General features: G+C 36.2%; 1 protein-coding gene across 14 annotated transcripts in view; it reads left to right on the forward strand.

Annotated features, from left to right (window-relative positions):
• Positions 1–19,970, forward strand: part of PTPRS (protein tyrosine phosphatase receptor type S) — a 216,383-nt gene that overhangs the window by 145,449 nt on the left and 50,964 nt on the right. For 8 of the 14 annotated variants that reach the window (XM_072405081.1, XM_072405082.1, XM_072405084.1 and 5 more), the window contains 4 exons: positions 187–304; positions 13,023–13,610; positions 14,114–14,211; positions 19,386–19,639. In XM_072405081.1, the coding sequence (XP_072261182.1) occupies positions 187–304; positions 13,023–13,610; positions 14,114–14,211; positions 19,386–19,639 (1,058 nt within the window). The remainder of the gene's footprint in view (positions 1–186; positions 305–13,022; positions 13,611–14,113; positions 14,212–19,385; positions 19,640–19,970) is intronic. The other 6 variants (XM_072405088.1, XM_072405095.1, XM_072405089.1 and 3 more) reach the window with 2 other exon arrangements.

The raw sequence follows: 19,970 nt of genomic DNA on the forward strand, positions 1-19,970 counted from the left end.
ACCACTCTTACATCTGATTATTAGCAAATGCACATCTGTATTCATAGATATTTTTTAAAAAACAATTAGGAGATTTATATCTATGCATATGTGAATTATATGTCCCTGGGTTTAATTATATCAACGGTCTTTAATGCACATACACCAACCACTTAGATCAAGAATTCCTCTCTTTTGAATTGACAGGAAATGATTATAGCTGGACTTCAGCCTGAAACCTCTTATTCAATCACTGTTGCTGCATATACTATGAAAGGAGACGGTGCACGCTGCAAACCAAAGGTTGTCACTACTAAGAGTGCTGGTGAGTACATACCAATGAGTCCAAAGTTTAACAGGTAGTGAGCTGTCACTCTAGTATTTACGCAATGTGCTATGTGAAGCATGGTGACCATGCACAATGAGGATTTTTATGCAAATAATTTTGAGAAATAAAGTCACAACATTGTGGGCACAAAAACACTAAGTCTAATACATTTAAAACTTAAAATGGGTATAGAGATGGTTAGAAAATGATTTCTGTTACTTTTTAACAAAAATAATAGGAATAGATAAGTATTGTCCATACATACAATTGGCTGATGAATTCAATACATACATCCAATGAGTTCTGATGAACTAAAAAAATAAAGGCATCTGACGTTATCCTAACCACAAATGATTGAAAACTATGGTCTTAAATTGTAGAAATGTTTTATATGAACTGATGCCTTTCTACATTTGCATATACAGAGGTATAAATGTATGTGTTCGTAGGTTAAAAAAAAATGTATGCCCCATTTTTTAAAACTATTGTTGGCATCATGTGACTAGGTAGCCAGCATGTGTGTACCTCTTCTTGTTGGTTTATTGCGTTGCAAAAATTTGAAGGATTACAGAATTTGAGTTCCATGCATGTGTCATATGGTTTGAAAATATCAGTACAGGAAGTAATCCAATCCCTTAGTGATAGATTTATATGTTACTGAAGTAATTGCTGAGCCCGGTAGATTAACAAAGAAGGAAAAAAGTGTAGCGGCTCTTTATGGCAACCATATTTTTGTAAAAACTAGTAAAATCCTTTATTTAGCTTAATTAGGATAAAACAAAATTACAAAAGTACATTTACTTATAAAGAAAAGGGTGTGATTCTGACAAATTTAAACAAAATTATCTTGACAATTGTATTTAGGGTAGATGTTTTTATTATTAATTTTGATCCTATGTTTAGTAGGTCTAAACTTAAGATCGAAATTATTAATGAAAACATCTACCCTAAATATAATTATTAAGATAATTTTGTTTAAAATTGTCAGAATCTAACCATTTCAATACATTTACAACACAAGAAACTGTTGGTAAAGCTTATTTAGAAATGTTGTATTAATACATCTATAGCAAAGCCATTATAAAACTTACATCTGTTTTTTTAGATAGTTTTGGGGATACCCAAGAAATAAAGTGAACTAGGTCTGCTATTACATTTCGTCTGGCCATCTTTCCTTTTGAGGAGCTTGCAAAAACCGAAATCCTTTCTGTTAGAATCTCATTCTAGAAATTTTAGTTCCAATTTGCTTATGTGTCCAGTATTCATTGGGAGCTTTGAAATTTGAATCCTTTTGTATGCTGCCACTCCAAGAGGTTTAAATTTTATTCAAAGGAAAAGCGACTAACTTTGTAGTGGTTTTTAACCTATGTATGTTTAGGAACTACTTTAGCTTAGTATCCTTAAGAGGCAGGAGACCCTTTTCAGTGCTGCTGTGTGGTGTGTGACTATTATTTTATATTATTCTTCAGTTGGTAAAATGCTGGTAGTTAAGGCCACATTATCAAGTCTTTAGTTGTGTCCCCAGCAGCTAGTTGCAGTGTCTTCCAAAATTATAAACCATCTGGTACTTCACTGAGATGGGCCTGCACTCTGCTTGTCATTGCAAAGGTCATTTGTGGACTAAGTTGTTTTTTTTTTTTTTTACTTTTGTCTTCTTCACTGTATGATCTTCACTGGGTCTGGGGAAACCCTGTAACTGCTACCTATGTGATTGCATGTTGCACTTACTTTAGACTTTAGTCTATATTGCTGCTAGCTGCTTTACAGAAATTGTGTGGTCGTTAAAAAAGTATGATGTTCTGACATTTTTGCTGGACTTTTTCATTGCATCTTTGTATAATATTTTAAACCTATATTGAATATAATTCTATTGTCACTTCTCCCAACAATTCTGCTTGCACTCTTAACAGACTTAGATTTATTCATTTTGTGATGTTACAAATTCTCTTTTGACCTGCCTGTTTGTTTCCACTTCAAAGCTGCCTTTGGTGGTTTCAGGCATACCTGTGGCTACCACAGATCATGGAAAAATTTGCCTTGGGTATTCAAGACCAACCAGGGTCAGGGAGCTGCAAAAAACATCCCTGTACCTCCTAATGTAGTCATGTTAGGTTTCTGACTTCTAACATATGGGTCACCATGTTTGGTGTGTCATCTATTATTCAGGGTTTTACAGTGGACTGTCCTCATGCTAACTGCAAGGTAAAAGAAGACCATAATGAGCCTCATCTATTCTTTCATTCAGGCATTTAGGCTGGTAAGCAAAGCTTTTCTGCTGCAATACTGTAGTCACAAACAATCCACTAAGCTTTTCCTAAATCATTCCCATTTTACGGAGTTATTTAACAAAGAATGAAAGCCTTGGTTTCCTGATTGAAATCAATAATGGGCTGGTCCAGATTTCTATGTAAGGAAATGACTTCTAAAATCACTGTTGCATGTAACTCATTTGGTAAATCAATTCACTCAGATTGTGAGTACTCTGAAGTGATGGATGGGCAGCTAGGTATTCAAAAGTTTTCAACTCAGAAACCTTTCTTGGGGAACAGACTGTTCAGAAATCATTGGGGATGTCACTGTAAGCCCAAGCACATTTGCCTTTCAACACTCCATTCTTGTCCTTCCAAATTATTAGTAACATTTGAAGCAGGCTTCTTGGCGGGCTCCTAGCAGCCTTGGAGTGCACAAAATCCTAAACTACTGACAAAACTAATCACAATATTTGTATTTAAAGGTAAGGGATAATTGTTGTCTAAACTTTCGGCTGCAACACATCCCTAATATATACATTATTTACATGGAGTACTAAAGGTAGTTTTGGACTTCTTCTGTCAGGTGGTTTGTTCTAATTTCTTTATTTTGTTCCAAAAAGTCACTGTCTTCACATGCCAATCAGGAATACCGATTCAATGAGAGATCACTTCAGTACCTCTCCAGGAAAGGTTTAGACGTTTTGATTTGGGATGCTTACTTTTACACCCCTACTTTTCCTGACCATCACTTTCTTTGCTTTGTTAAATGAGTTGTCAGTTTATGCACTACCTTTTTGGCTGACATATACACCAAGGTCTAGGCTCTGGTTTTGGCTCTGTTTTTAATCAGGGGGGTTTCTTTAAATGGCATGTTACTTTTCTTTTACGCAGTGAATGCCAGACCTCCACTTGATATACTTTTTTTTCTGTTGCAATTTTTTATTTATTGCAATGTCCAAAAAACTGGAGAGGCACTAAATACAGCCCATTTTCCTGGCTTTCTAACATCCATCACTTAACTGCCTTCTAAATTTGCTTTCTTGTCCTTCACAGGGATAAAGTGGTACTCAGTCTATGACAGGGGTCCCCAACAGGTGGATCGTGATCTACCGGTAGTTCCCAAAGGCGATGCAAGTAGATCACGGAGCCCTGACTTTCAAAATAAACTCTACCCCGCACAGGAGTTAAGTCCAAGTTTTTATTGTTGGCAGATCATTTTGACTTGGTCATTTTAAAAGTGGCTCTGAAGCCAAAAAAATGTGGGCACCCCTGGTCATTGACCTTCCTGTTTTACTCACGGGTATAACCTTTCATATTAAAACTTGCATAATGAAGACATTACTTCTAGTTCTTGGGTTGCAATTACTCTTATAAATTTTGTAAAGTTTTTTTTTTTGTTATAAAATCCTTTTCTCAAGTAGTTTTTCGTAGGATACAGCTTTACTCCCCTATTTAGGTACGGTTTTTATGTTGGCCTGTTGTGTTTCTGTTGTTTTGAGAAGGTTTCCCTGTTGTTTACTGCTGGTTGCAGTGCATGTCTGGTTGCATTGTCACTAGGAGCCTGCCTCTTTTTGCCTTGAAATCTTTCTGCAGGTAGGAGTATACTAACAGATAGAAAATATTCTACCTGGCTGCTGCATGTATTCCATTTTTCAGCAAAAGTAGAATACTTGCTTTCATGACACACTGTGATTCCTCCCAAAGTCTTTTATGAATATGTCTTTTATGTCACTATGAATGTACAAAAGGACAAGGAAACAACAACATATGGTGAAGGTAACAAGTATTTAACATGTGCTGCATCTGGGAACAGGAAAGTAGTTGTGAATCTACACTCAGGGAATCAAACAGGTCATTTCCAGGGTCATTTTAAGGTATATATTAGCTGTCTTTAAAGTTATGCTTTCTTTCTTCAACAAAAAATAAATAAATACATAAAATTGTGGTTCCCTATCAATCACAAAATTATGTATCACATAAAAAAAGAAGTTGAACTAGCTTGTGTATATTTAGAAACCTGGACTCTTGAAAGGGTGGGCTATGAGCAGCACTGATAGGGATAAGGGGATGCCATAACTCTACAAGTGGATCAGTGGTGAGAATACTGCTGTCTGTAGGATAAGTCTCTGTAAATAGGTAAGGTTAAGTAAAGTAAAGATTAACCTAAACTTAAAAGAATATCTAGGATTTAGAAACCATACTTTAAGTATAAGGCGCCTGGTCCAGGTCATAGAATTTTATCACTAGTGTTTGTATTAATATTATTAGCTAGTATTTATGTAGCGCCAACATTTTACAAAGTCCAAAGTCATGTCACTAGCTGTCCCTTACAGCTTACAATATAATGTCCTTACCATAGTCATATCAAATTTTTTGGGGAAGCCAATTAATCTAACTGTATGTTTTGGGAATGTGGGAGGTAACCGGAGTACTTGGAAGAAAGCCACACAAACACAGAGATGCAAACTCTGCATATAGCACCCTGGCGAGATTTGAACCTGGCAAAGGCCAGAGTGCTAACCTCTAAGCCACCATGCTGCCTATATTTTATATTTATTTCCCATAGGAATACATTTTATGAAACCATACATTAAAAAAATCTTCTTTGTCCTTTATTGAGAATATCCCTGTCTATAGGCTTAGTTTATAAAACAGAGAATCAGACATTCGCTCATACTTTCCCTTGTGGGAATTTTGCAGACCCATGTGTTTAAATGGCAGCAGTTGATTCCTTCTAGGGGATGAACCAAGAAATAGGTAGACAGAGTTTATTTTTGGCAAAGTATATCATCAAAGCTGTGAAAATTTACAAAAGGTTTAAATCAACAGTACATAACTTAAATTTCATCCCTGTCTCACAACTCTTGTGAGGTTTTCTAAGAAGTTAAGCTATACAGTAGATTCCTATATATAATAGATAGTAGAGAATTAGATGACTTGAAACACTCTAAATAAAGTCCATTGGTCTCTTTAACCCAACACATTTCACCTTAATGGCTTCCTCAGGGGAGTTTGGGACTAATAACGAACATAGATATAAGAGTACAATACATAGAATACATAGCAATTAAATCATATAGAGATATGTTAAAAAAATGTTAAGAGTTTTTCAAGATATATCTACTTAATTTGTTTCTCAGTCCTGTACTCCTTTTTCTTTCTGCAACAAACTAAAAAAAATTTTTTTTCTTTAACAATCATTTTATAAGAAGAATATTGAGGTATGGGATACAGAAATTAATAAGCAGGAGTATTGCAAAAATATGAACAACAGGAAATAAAAAGTGACAATGCATATTACCAAGAAACGGGTAACATTAACAAAATATATTAGCGATATCCAACAGTATTCAACAGATTGAAACTGCAAAGTGGCATACTCCAGACCTACTCAGTGAGGGGGGGAGGGGTAGGTGGAGATAGGGCGCCTGGTGAGCTGCTAAAAACACAAAAGCTGCCAGTTTCCCGGAGGGCCACGGGAGTGTCAGGTCAGGGAGGTGTGGAAGAGCCTGCCAGGGGTCAGTGTCCAATGTCCTTTGTAACAACATGCCTAGCAAGGTATGTATGGAGTCCCAAAAGCCAACACTCTTCATACACATCAATACACATCAACCAAATGTGGAACATGTCTCCTGTGTCATCACATCTGTGCAAGTAGCAGCCCAACGTTCTTGAATGCTCTTCAATGAAGCTCTTCAATGAGAGGAGGCTAGGTTAGGGTTAGGCAGGGAGATTAGAGGCTGTGTCAGGGTGAGCAGCATTTCATCAGCATATAAGCGTTGTTTGTACTCCATATCATCAACTTGTACACCATGTATGCATCTTGGTGGCTTGGGGTTCATAGCTAGCGCGAATAATCCTTGCCAGGTACAACCTTGGATTGGGAAGGGACTGGAGAAGTGGTCAGCATATTAAACAAGCACACACACACAAATTTAGACACAATGATGTCAAACCCTTTTTGTATATTGAGATAATAGAAATCAAGACTCTGTGTTTGTTCAGTAGGTGGATAAGGTGGGACACCTTACGGATGTTATCAGAGACCTGCCTGTGCGGGACGGAACCAATCTGGTCTTTATGGATCAACTGGTCCACACATGTGTTATGCCTGGTGGCTAAATTTTTAGCAAGGAGCTTGATATCTAGGTTAGGTGGGAAGATAGGGCAATAATTTTTTGGCTCATGGTTGTCTTTTTTGGGGAGCACAGATAGGAAGGCAGCCAAAGAAGAGTGGTGCAGGTGACCATCCTTCAGATGTGGGGCCAATGTATCAACAAATTTTTTGTATTATATAGCTGAAAATCCATTGGGTCCTGGGCATTTAAAAGATTTCAGCTGTTAGATAGCCGTCAGGATCTGCAGGACTGTGATGTTAGATTTAGACGCTCCATGCAGGTTTGTAGCGTCTAATACGCTCCATGCTCCATGCTCCAGCAGAACTCGGCCACTGCAGAAGCAGGAAAAGAGGGAGGGTTAAAGTAGATAGAGGGGAGGATTGATTCAAAGCTAGCTACTACTTTTGCAGGTTTGGAGGTAAGTGCCCCAGTGCAAGATCGAACTCAATAAGGCTTAAAGGCTCTGGGTCAGGTCTGCTATTTGGCTAACCCATTCCCAAAGCAAACTAGAGTTGTTCCCGCAGGGTAGCCTAATGGACCTCCCTCAGGGTTATCAAGGAGACGGTTGGGGTTTTCTTGTTTTGTGAGAAGATAAACTTTTCTTTCTTAATTCCTACAGTTCCTTGCACCATACTTTTGGAAGACTGTAGACAATACTGTAGATTATTCCTATGTAAATGTGCAGATGACCAGAATAATTAGGGTTGAGAAAGGAGGACAGGCATATACTAAATTAAGAGACAAAGTTCGAAAACTAGCAGTGCTTTTTGTTCACACAGTTGTTTCACAGTGTGATACAACTTTATTTTATACCCCTTTTGCTAAAGATTCTGCTAATCATGCTTTTTAAGGTGATTTTTACTAGGTATTAACCACCTTGCCGTTAAGCCCGAGCATGCTCGGGCTAAAAACTTTTGCAATTCTCGTTAACCCCGAGTTTTTGTCACCAGGTGGTTAAATGTAAACAAATGTTATGTTGCAATCCGATTGTCATACATTGTATGACAATCGGATTACAACTGAAAGGAAATACTACATGATTGTGTGTTTCAAACTTTTTTTTATATTCATGATATCTACTAGACCCTTGTTCGGACATATTTCTGTAACTTACAGGTCTAAAATGTAAAAAAAAATTTCATGAAAAACAGTGTAACGCTTTTGGTACAGAAATCTAGACATCAGTGTAACGCCCAGGAGGTTAAAGAACAATAGATGTTTATTCAACATATGTCAAACAGTACACAGGGAAGTACCATTAATGGACATTAGAAACGTGTGACCGAAAAGACAACTTGTTACAAGGCAATGATATATGTATTCAGGTATAAAGGTAATCTTTGTACTGTATGTCTGCATATATATTGCAGAAATTTAAGTAAGAAAATATTTTAAAAACAATATTTTTTAATTAACTCTTAGTTATTAGAAAGCTAATGTTGATGTTAACAACATTGGCAGTTTAGTGGGTATTTACCGGGTGAATACCTATGAATCTAAGGTCGTGTTTTTTTGTATATCTAGCAAGACCAGATTTTATCACATTTGTAGGGAAAAACAGAAAACCTTTTTCAGTAATTCTCTCCTATTTAAAATTAGGGTGTTCTGTATTTTACTACTATCAAAGGGGCTATTGTAAGGCTGTGGGGAGGAATTATATAAGTAGTTTTAAGGAAAAATACATCCGAGATGGCAACAGAACAGACTGCATTTTCTTAAAAAATGTAGCCTTTAATAATGTAAGGCCCTTGTCCACCATCAATTCTTACCAGACAACAATACCACAATTAAATATTGCATTCCTCACATATAGCAAGCTCCTACTCATCCTTGGGAGGTTAGATGTACTGTTGCAGCACTTCCCCCAGAAATGATGTGCGCTAAGAATGGCATCTGGGCAACATAGATTGACAGAGAACCAGTGGCCCACAAGATAACTATACAAGAAAAATGGGTCATCAACGATAACCAAAATGCAAAGCAGAAGCAGGTCAAGTCACATAAATAGTGTACACCTGTGTGACAATTTGTCTGTATCCATACAGTAAATAGACCTGAAAAGCCCCTGACTCAACCACACCACTAAACAAACTACATGAAGACCAAGAAGCATTTGAAATAGATGAGATACAAAATTGTGTAGATGTTTAGATCAGGGTGGATTAAAAAACAAAATCACTTGGGCCTTCAGCAGAGAAAGTATAGAATGATATAGAACAATTCCTAAATGCCAAGAAAAAAAAAAAGCAACATTTTTCTTAGCTAAACAAGTGGACTTTTCAGTGTGGTCTGAGGTAATCTTTAGAGATCAAACAGAGACAGCATCCTATGCACTACCAATACTATCGATTGAGATATATGAACAGCTTCCCCTTAAGATTAAAATGGCACATTGGAGAAAAAAGGACTTTACAACTTGCTTGGATTAGGGGACTTACCTCCAAACTTGTATCTGTGGCAACGGCTAGCTACCTTGGGTTTTCCCCCAGCCGACATGTACAAATTATTTTTAATCCTTTTTATAATAAATATATTACTCTGTCTACATACATCCGCAAATGGCATAGTTTAATGTTTACAGAAGAACAATTGGTATGGGATTTTAGATCAGTTTACAAGTATATTAAATGCATAACACACTTGGGATACCTTAGGCTTTTTTTAAGGTGGTAAAGGACATGATACATAATTTCTAAATACAACCTTGCTGTATCCCAGTTCTGTTGGAGAGAGTGGGGACAAACATGTTTCCTTGTCCATGTTTTTTGGAAATAAAGTATCAAAAGTATCAAAGGTATTTGGATTTTGGTATAAGATGGAGGCGCCAATATGTCTCATGTCATATACAGATTTAATACGCAGGCTCAGTATGGAAAATTGTTTGCTTACAATACTTATTAGACTGTTATATTTCATACAATTTGGTCTTCTTGACTGGCACACAACAGATGCACTTCCAATTAGGAAGAAATGTGTTCTATTATGATTTTATTGTAGCCATAAAAAAAAAGCCATTGCTTTTTTATGGAAAAAAGAAAAAAAGTGAAGGACTTTCTAAACACATGGACGAAGGTTCTCTGGTTCAGATGAGACTAAAAGGTATATTTTTTTGCCATTATGGAAATCACCATATGTGGCACATTTCCATCACCAAAAGAACACCATTCCCACAGCGAATCGTGGTAGTGGCAGGATAATGTTTTTCATCAGCAGGGAGAGGATACCTGGTCAAGATAGAGGATAGATGAATGACACTAAATACAGGGCAATTCCTGAAGGTAAACCTTGTTCAGTATGCCAGATATTGAGACTGTGACAAAGATTTACCTTTAAGCAGGAAAATGACTTTAAAGATAACGCTACAGATATGTAAGCATGGTTTAAAGAGAAACACCTAAATGTCTTGGAATGGTCTAATCAATCTAATTCAGAATCTATGTCTTCTGTATAGCAATGCTACCCATGAAATTGGAACAGTTTTGCTATGTTGACTGGATTGAAATTCCAATATGCTAAGCTAGGACAAACATTAAGAGGGTTGAAAACTTTTACAAGGCATTTACAGGGCATTGTGTGTGTGTGTGTGTATACATGCATAACACACATATAATAGTTTTTTTTTTTTAAGTACCATAAACAAACTTTAAAAAAAAAAAGAAAAAAAAGTCAATTCCCAGATCAGAGCTGTCTAACTAGTAGCCTGTGGGCCACATACAGTCTGTGGAGTTTTCTTCCGTCGCCTGGGAGTCCTACCCAGTCCTGCTGCCTTTCACTGTAACTGAATTTCACTGTCACTGAATTAGGTTCGGCCAGCATTAGTCAGCAATAGACATAAGGGAGTATTCTAGTGTTGATGGATTCTTTTGCTATGCAGAAGATCAGCACTTTCAAAATGCCATTGTGACAATTTGTTTGCCTGTCCCTGTAGCTTCATTCAGACTTCAGACCATGGCAGCATCCAGTAAGGGAATAGGAGAGATCTACCATCATTCCTCTTACTTGGTCATGGGACTTGTCACATGACCAGTACACAGCCTTGCAAAGTAAAAGTAAAATCTGATTGAAGAGCTTCACTGTGTTAGCCATCTGGGCACTGTGCGGATCTGGGTTCTAAATAAAACTGGTAGGAAATTGTGCATCTTGTCATAATAGCACTTTGAAAATGCAGATTGATCTGCTGGCTGAATGAAGCTATCAACACTATCTTACTATGCATATGGCTGCAATCCAGCAACATGACACACATCCTAGTATTGACTAGGGATGTGCAGGCACATTTTGTAAACTTTTTCAAAAATGATTTTTCCAGGAAATGTTCTCTCTTTTTTTAATTTTCTACTTTTTATGAAAAATTCAGCATGTGGTAAATGTGGTAAAAATTCATTAGGGGCCATTGTCCGACTAATACAGTGTTCCCAGGCGTCACTGCAAAACATACAGAGTGTGTACAGACACCCCCAACAACCAATAGAAATTCAGCTCTCCTTTCCTAGTTAAGTCACAGACTGGGATTTCTTCTCATTCCGATCCTTGCTCTTGATAAGGGTAGGGAAGGAGAGTGTTTAGGAGAAGACAAAGCTTTGCTGCCATACGAGAACCTTTACAATTTGAAGAAAACATTTTACAAAAAAATTAGTTTTTTGAGGTAGGATCAGTTTTGTAGTGATGGAGAGGCTCAAGCATCTTATCTGCTGAAAGTTTCTGTTCTGTCATCCTGGTTAGTAGCTTCTCAGTACCCCTACTTATGTTTCATTTGACAGTGTAACAAAAACTACCATTATTACCCAGCACACTTCTCACATTGATAAAAGTTCTGTTTTTTTTTAACACAGTTCTCTAGAATTTTTTTTGTATTCTTATTTCTAATTACATTCTTACTCCAGTATTTACCACACTTTACAGCGAGAGTACTATATATTGGTACACCGAGTGAACAATGTGTAGCAAAAAACATCAAAGATTTTGAAGTCATAATCCTGAGATTGTTCTTTATTTTCACAGTTTGCATTGAATAATTTATACTGATAAACACTAATAATTGTGACTTAAGATTGGAGAGGGGTCAGGAGGTGGTGGAGATGTCTAGTAGGCTGACTGGCGTGGGACGTGGGACACAGTAAAGACAGCTGAGGTTTTGAGAAAGTGGAAGAGCGAGACTTGAGGTAGAGGAGTTCTTCCATGGAGTTTTTCCATGATCCATGAAAAAACCTTACAAATTTAATTAACAGCAATAGTTAGAGGACGACGTAAAGATTCAGGACAATGGGCCTCCTGTTTAAAATGTCTGCATACATGCCTTTGAAATGGCCACCCATGTTTATACCATGAAGAATTACTGGCTGGCCACACTTCTTGACCTCCACCACAGAGCAGATGTCGCAGATTTTATGAAGCCCAGCATGCAGGATGGTCGAATGCACCACTTTAGAAAACTTCCCTCAGAAAAGGTTTGTGAAGCCTCCTTTATTCTCATCCACCAGAAGCCTCCACATACACCTATACCTCTCAAACAGCAAGCAGCATTGGACACAGAGGTGGCCCGTTACATTATATCTGTCATTACTAACAGAGTTCTGTTACTGGGATAGCCAGCCATGCAACAGCCATCTCATTCAGAAAATGTACTTTTTTCTCCTCAATTCATAACTAAATATACAGAGCCTGATTTATTAAAGCTCTCCAAGAAGTGAAGATACATTTTAATCAGTGAACCTGCGTGATCCAGCAATGAATTGAATTTACCCTGGTCCAGGATTGAAGATGTTGGTTAACAGATAGAAAATTACTTTCCACGTTTGCTGGATCAACCAGGATCACCGATAAAAGTTTATCTTCTCCAATCTTGGAGAGCTTTAAGAAATCAGGCCCACAGTATTGAATCGAGTACTTATTACAGTTTAACCATTTGAGCAATATATCTTTTTACCAGATAACAGTATACATTTAAGCACAAATTTAAAGCACAGATGTAAATTGTAAATACTCTCATTCTTCATAACCATTCATGCTACATTTGGGAACAGTACAAGCACCAGATCACCTTGCCACTTCACATTATTAGGTGCAAAAAAGCATCTTCAGCCATGTTTCAAACATAATGAAAGCACGTTTTAGTTATTATTGTTTGTTAAGGTGTGAGACATTAGGAAACCCCTTTCTCATCTGTTTCACATTTGTTTGTTTATACAAGCCCTTAAATAGTAGTAACATGTTTAATTAGGTAATAAAAAAAAGGAATATTTTCATTATTTATCAGGTTTATTATTTGTTTAAATGTGCTAATTACATTTCAGCTTAACTAGAATTGATAAAAATGCATTAAAAGTAAACTTTTTTTTGTTTCAGTTTATGGAAAACCTGGCTTTTCTGTACGTCAGACTTCGGAGAGCAGCCTACAATTACAATGGGAACCACCAAGTGAGTCAGTTGAGCACATCCTAGGGTATCGCCTACAGTATGGGCGCCATGATGCAAAAGTTTTATCAACGCTAGAGTTTGGACCTCAACAAAAGACATACACAGCCACCAATGTCCACAAGGGCGCAAAATACATTTTTAAAATGGCGGTCAAAGGCCGGGCGGGCTTTAGTGAGGAAGCTGTGAAAGATTTTATCATACCAGGGGAAGCACCTAAAGGTTATCCTTTATTAACTGAGCCTGGCAATATCAGTTCTGTAACTATCCAGCTAAACTGGCTGCCTCCTGTTTTGGCTGAACAAAATGAGGAAATCACCAAGTATACAGTAGCCTACTGGGTTGCTGAAACTCCTGAAAAAGTGTTGGAATTGGACCTGCCATCATCTCAAAGCTCTTGCTTGCTGAGCAATCTGAAGCCTAGTACTGTGTATGAAGTCAAAATACGTGCACACACCAGTACGGGGCCTGGGCCTTACAGTCCAAGTGTCCAGTACCGCACTTTTCTTCTAAATCAAGGTAGGCCTTATCAGTCTTATTTCCTTGGCTTTTAGTTTTGGTTCTTGAAAGCAAGCAGCGCCTGAATCCTCCAACTCCATTGTGACTGTAATAATTGGAATGGTATATATATTTTTTTTTAACTTATAACTGAGTGAATCTGAAAGTATGTTCAGGTAAGTGCTTTTACTTTTCTTAAAGTTTAGTTAAGACACTTCTCATGGGTTTCTGGGTCCACCAGTGACATCCAAGGTGGGATGCCTTCTCTGTCACCTTCCTTTCAGTATATTGTTTACATATTTCATTCTTAAGAATCTGTTTGGTCGTATCATGATAGCTTTTCTCGTTTTAGAGTCTTGAAGCAAAGTGTGGGTTTGTAGAGATTACAGTATAAAAAAATTAAAACACTAACTTTTAAATTTTCCCTTCAAACATTTAAATGTGGTTTTCAAAACAATGGTTTCACAGTGGAAGTTTCATAATAACATTTTCTGGTAACCCTTTTTGTCTTTGCTGTTTTTCAGTAATGCCAAAAAATTTTAAGGTCAAGATGGTTACAAAGACTTCTGTTCTTCTTAGCTGGGAGTTTCCTGAAAATTACAACTCAATTACACCATACAAGGTATTAGGATAGATTATATGTTGTTTACTAAATGTGTTCATGGGTCTTGTGAAACTAAATAGAGAGGTTCCTCAATTATAAGTTGCCTTGTTCCAGTGGGAGAAAATATTGTGGGAGACCATATTACCTTGATGTACCAGTAAAGAGAGCTTTGTGGACCACATTACCACTCATCCAAGTTACAGACCCGGTCGTCAAACCATTCACTAAAAAATCTTTCTTTAATGAATGTATGGGCATTAATAAATCTTAATAATTGCATTTACATCTAAAGGCCTTTCATGTGTAAACATTAAAAATTCCAGAGCTTACGGGGCCTTTCGGCCATCCTGTGTGTGCAATCAGTGGCCTCAAAATCAGAACTGTTACTGGGCTGACACTCACTAGGCAGCTACATGAAAGGGTATGTAGGTAGATGAAGAGTAGAGTGAAGGGCCCTGGCCTGTATGGAGATTAATTAGACATTGCTAGGAAATCAGTCAATTTTTCCAGCAAGTGAAAAAAGAATTGATAACACTTTAAAACATTTTTAATAAATTTAATTTATTTTACTCTTTTGTGAAAAAAGAACACATTATGACCCCTGTAAATAACTTTTGGGGCAAGTGAATATTTGGTGCTTTGTTTAGTATCAAACATTTTTTTAACCCCTTCATGAGTTTTGAGTTATGAGTTCATCAGTTCACTACTTCATTTCATTTCATTACACCAGTTCATTGTGGGGTAGCAAGGTGGCACTCAGGTTATATGCACATATGAGTATAAAAAAGAAAGGCTATCCCCAACTTGGGGATAATAGTGGGACCAATTTAGGCCAAACAAACAATGCCTATCAATAAATTTAAACATAATATAAAAAAACATAATTTATGAAAAATTCCATTAAAAAGCAAATGCTCAAAATAAAAAACCATTTAAACACAACATAAATAAAAATCTTCTTTATAGATACTCATTACCAGAGTATTCCAAATTTCAACGTGTTTAGCGGACCTTACTCTGCTTCTTCCGGAAATAGGAGATTCTACAATCATAAAAATACTTTGACATAAATTCATATAACATCTCAGTGTATTCCTAAATAAAAAAAAAATTACAATGCTTTTAGATTGATTACAACTTGCATAAATGTCCCAGAAGTAAGCAATGGTATAAGGCCCTTCTCACACAGAATGGAAAACAGGATATGCACAGGAATACAGCATGGCCAAATGGTCTACTCATGAGAGACAGTTACCAATAGGTTTTAATGCCTTAAAATAACAAATAAAATCCAGCTTCATCACCACAAATCTTTAACCTAATCATAAAGTACCCACCCATTAACATAAAAAAGTCAACATTCACATTATTACCATTGTACCATCATAGTCCCAAGTGTTAAAAGCAGCTTTTCAACAATATATGTGTCCAAATAAAATACCAACATGCTACTTGTACTTCTGAAAGTGTGACACACTTCACACCCTAAAGTTTCTAGTGTTTAGCAGTGTTTTTAACCCATAGTAACCTAAAAGTGTACAAAAACATATTGAATACCTGGTAATACATAATAAAATATGTCTTCTCAAATTTGTCATTAAAGTGCCAGAAATCAATGACTTCAAAATATCTGATATCTATGTATATCTATATACATTACACTAAACTTCATTGATACCATCTAACTCATATAAGGCCACACAAAACCATTGAACATTTATCTAGCTGGAAAACAGGTTTAATATATTCAGACCACCATCAATTAGTGAGCCTAAATTGGCTCCAAATATGTTCCAACATAAATTCTCATAAAACTTAAAATAACTTAACGCCCTGCCGGTCCTTATAGTGATGGCGTCCTACATGGAGACGCCATCCCCCCTATGTCAGGAGGGAGTACCCATCCTACAACAAACATGTAGGCTCCTGCATGTGAACCCACATGGGTTTGAAAGATGTTGGTGCCACATGGAGCACCTATCACTCAGGCAGTGACGTGGATGCCTCCTACACCTGTGATCTGCCCCTCAACTTTGAGTGTAAATCTCCATGGGTGGGTTCAATACCAATTAACTTAACCACAGGGACATATCTATACACTTTTAGTCAAAAACTATAATTATGTATGAAATAAATACACTACAAATATTGATCACATGAACATTATACCTATCCCTAGACATAGTATCTAGTTAAAAACTTTTTTACTTGTATATATGCTCAAATATGCAATAATTTATATACATGTCATAATAGTTATTATTGCACATATACATATATTTTGTATACCTATCATGTTAGTATGTTTACACTTCTATTAACTTTATCACATAATTAATTGGATTATCTTAATCTTGATCACCATAATTCACTTATATGCATATATATACATTTTGTACATATAACAGTAAATTCACATATATATTGAGCATAATTTGTATCACATAGTCTCATCATCCAAGTCTTGATCACCATAATTATTTTATATACATACTGATATCCTAGAAACTAACAACACTAACTTGTCCTTCCCTATTTCTCGAAAACTTTAAACAGATACTATCTTGACACAGAAGAGAAAAAAAAGAGGAGCAGGGGGAAGTTTTTTTTTTACTGAAATGGTTTAAAGCTAATCATCTCATTTAAACATATATATGTTAATAAATTTGTTTTAAATTCCTGTTTGTTTTTTTCCCACATAGAAACAACCACAACTACAGAAAGCCATATATATTACCCCTTTTGTTTTACAATTTACTTTCTGTGTTAACCTTGGAACATCGCTTATTGGTATTTGTATTTGGTCTTCATTTCTGTAAATCCATCTACATTGTCTACATGTCCCACATGGGTATGTAAAAAACCCTTCCCCTACCCCTTTTTTTTACTTCCCTGTGTCAAGATAGTATCTGTTTAAAGTTTTCGAGAAACAGGGAAAGACATGTTAGTGTTGTCAGTTTCAGATATTAATATGTATATAACTTAATTATGGTGATCAAGACATGGACGATTAGACTTTGTGATACAAAATATGTTCAATATATGTGTGAATTTACTGTTATGATTTGTACAAAATGTTTATATGTGCATATAAGTGAATTATGGTGATCAAGATTAAGATACCCAAATTATGTGACATAGTTAATAGTTAAAACCTACTATTGTCACTACTATGTGACATAGTTAATGTTTAAACCTACTAACACGATAGGTATATGAAATATTTGTATATGTGCAATATTAACAATGACAAATGTATAAATTATTGCATATTGGAGCATACAAATATATACGAGTAAAAAGGTCTTTAACTAGATACTATATGCAGGGGTAGGTATAATGGCTATATGATCAACATGTGTAGTGTATTTTTTGTATACATAATAATAGTTTATGACTGAGTTGTATATATATCCCTGTGGTTGAGATAATTGGTATGGGAGACGTTTCTTGTGCCCCACGGAACGCGCAGGTGGCATAGGCTGCCTATGGGGATTTACACTCCTAGTTAATGGGGGCGATCACTGGTGTAAGAGGCATCCACGTCACAGCTTGAGTGATAGGTGCTCCGTGAGGCACTGACATCCCTCAAACCCTGCATGTGAACCCATGTGTGTTTGTTGTGGGACGAGAACTCCCTCCTGACACGGGGGATGGTGTCTCCATGTGGGACAGCGTCACTATATAGATAGGTGGGGCAGCAGTACAGTGGATGGTCTTCTCTCGGAAGGACAGACTGGTTTGATATCCAGAGTATGATTTTAAAAGCTAGGGGAAGTAAGTAATCTATATTTTTATAGGAATTTATGTTGGGACATATGTGGAGCCAATTTAGGCTCACTAATTGATGATGATGTATGCATGGAATTTATAAACTACTATAAATAAGTTATTTTGAAATCATTGATTTCGGGCACTTTAATGACAAATTTGAGAGCACATACATTTTATTATTTTTTACCAAATACTTAATATGTTTTTGTACACTTTTGGGTTATTATGGTTTGGAAACACTGGTAAACACTTGAAACTTTAAGGGTGTGAAGTGTGTCACACTTTCAGAGGTATAAGTAACATGTTGGTATTTTATTGGGACGCATATATTGCTGAAAAGTTGATTTTGACACTTGGGACTATGAGGGTGCAGTTAAAATAATGTGAATGATGCACTTTTTTATTTTAATAGTTGGGTACTTTTTAAGGTAATGATTTGTAGGGTAGGATGTAGCAGGATTTTATTTGTTATTTTAAGGCATTAGAACCTATTGGAAGCTGTCTGTCTTGAGCAGACCATTCGGTCATGCCGCTTTCCCGTGCATGTCATGTTTTCCATTCTGTGTAAGAAGGGTTTATACCATTGCTTACATCTGGGATATATATGTAAGGAATATGTTATAGGAATGTTATAGGAATATATATGTATGAATTTTTATGAATATAGAATTTCCCATTTCCTGAATAAGCGGAGTAAGGTCCGCAAAACATGTGGAAATTTGGATTACTCTGGTAATGAGTATCCATAAGGGATATTATTATTTAAATATGCTGCGTTCAAATGGTTTTATTTTTTGAACATTTGCTTTTTAATGGTATTTAATATTATTTTTATCTATTATGTTCAATTTTATTGATGGACGTTGTTTGTTTTGACCCTAAAAGTCCCACTATTTGGTTATTCACCACATGTGCGATTTTGCATATGCACTTAGGAGTTCCAAAGCAATACAGTGGTAGTCTGACATAAAAAAAGGCTCCTTATATTTCTTATTTTACACTTGGAGTATCAGCCCAATAGAGAATTGTGTTCAGGACAGTATCTGAACCTGACCTGAGTGAGGGCTCTGCACCTTGACAACACTTCAGCCACTAAAATAAAATCCTCAAATGGTCAGGTGTGCTGGTATTATTTGTGGCAGAGGGTTCACCTTTTTTTTTTTTAATATCCTAATGTGACATTATAAAATACAGACAGATTAGCAGATTGTTGGTTCAGAGAACCAGATCAGGAAGCAAAGCAGATTTTTTTGTATGAAAAAGTCTATTTTGGTATTTAACTATTTTTAAGTGGAACACATGGAGGATATTATGATTTAAATTCATGTTCTTGGCGTATACAGTGTTAACTGAATGTAATTATCAACTGTATGTTCTTTTATGTTTGTTATTTATGATATGCTCCTTTGTTGCTTAAGATTCAGTATAATATGCAGACAGTGGATGTAGATGGACGAACAACAAAGAAGTTAATTACCAACTTGAAACCCAAAACCCATTACACCTTTACTCTTACTAATCATGGAAACTCTATGAGTGGTCTTCAGCAGAATGTTGCAGTTCGCACAGCTCCTAACATGCTGGGTGTGAAACCTCTGGTAAACACAAAGGCCCAACTAGATGGTAGCATAACAGTGGTTCTGCCGGATGTTGAGATATCAGAATCAGTGAGGTAAACTCTTCAGTACATGTTTGTTTTTTCTATGCCATCATGCTGCAAAATATTATTTAAACATTTAGGTTTTAAAGACTATATTTTAATTTATTAAAGAACATCTACTTTTTTACAAAATATTGCGAATATATGCAATCGCAGGCCTTATAGATATATATATATATATTCACGTTTAGTGCAAATTGGCATTTTGCTCTTTCAGGCACTGTCCTCCCTTCCTCCTGTGTCACTGTCTGTGTCTGGCTGTCATTTGCAACCCCTATTTAATGTACAGCACTGCGTAATATGTTGGCGCTATATAAATACTGTTTATTATTATTATTAATAA

Source organism: Pyxicephalus adspersus, chromosome 3 (assembly GCF_032062135.1).
Source record: "Pyxicephalus adspersus chromosome 3, UCB_Pads_2.0, whole genome shotgun sequence".
Lineage (NCBI taxonomy): Eukaryota > Metazoa > Chordata > Amphibia > Anura > Pyxicephalidae > Pyxicephalus > Pyxicephalus adspersus.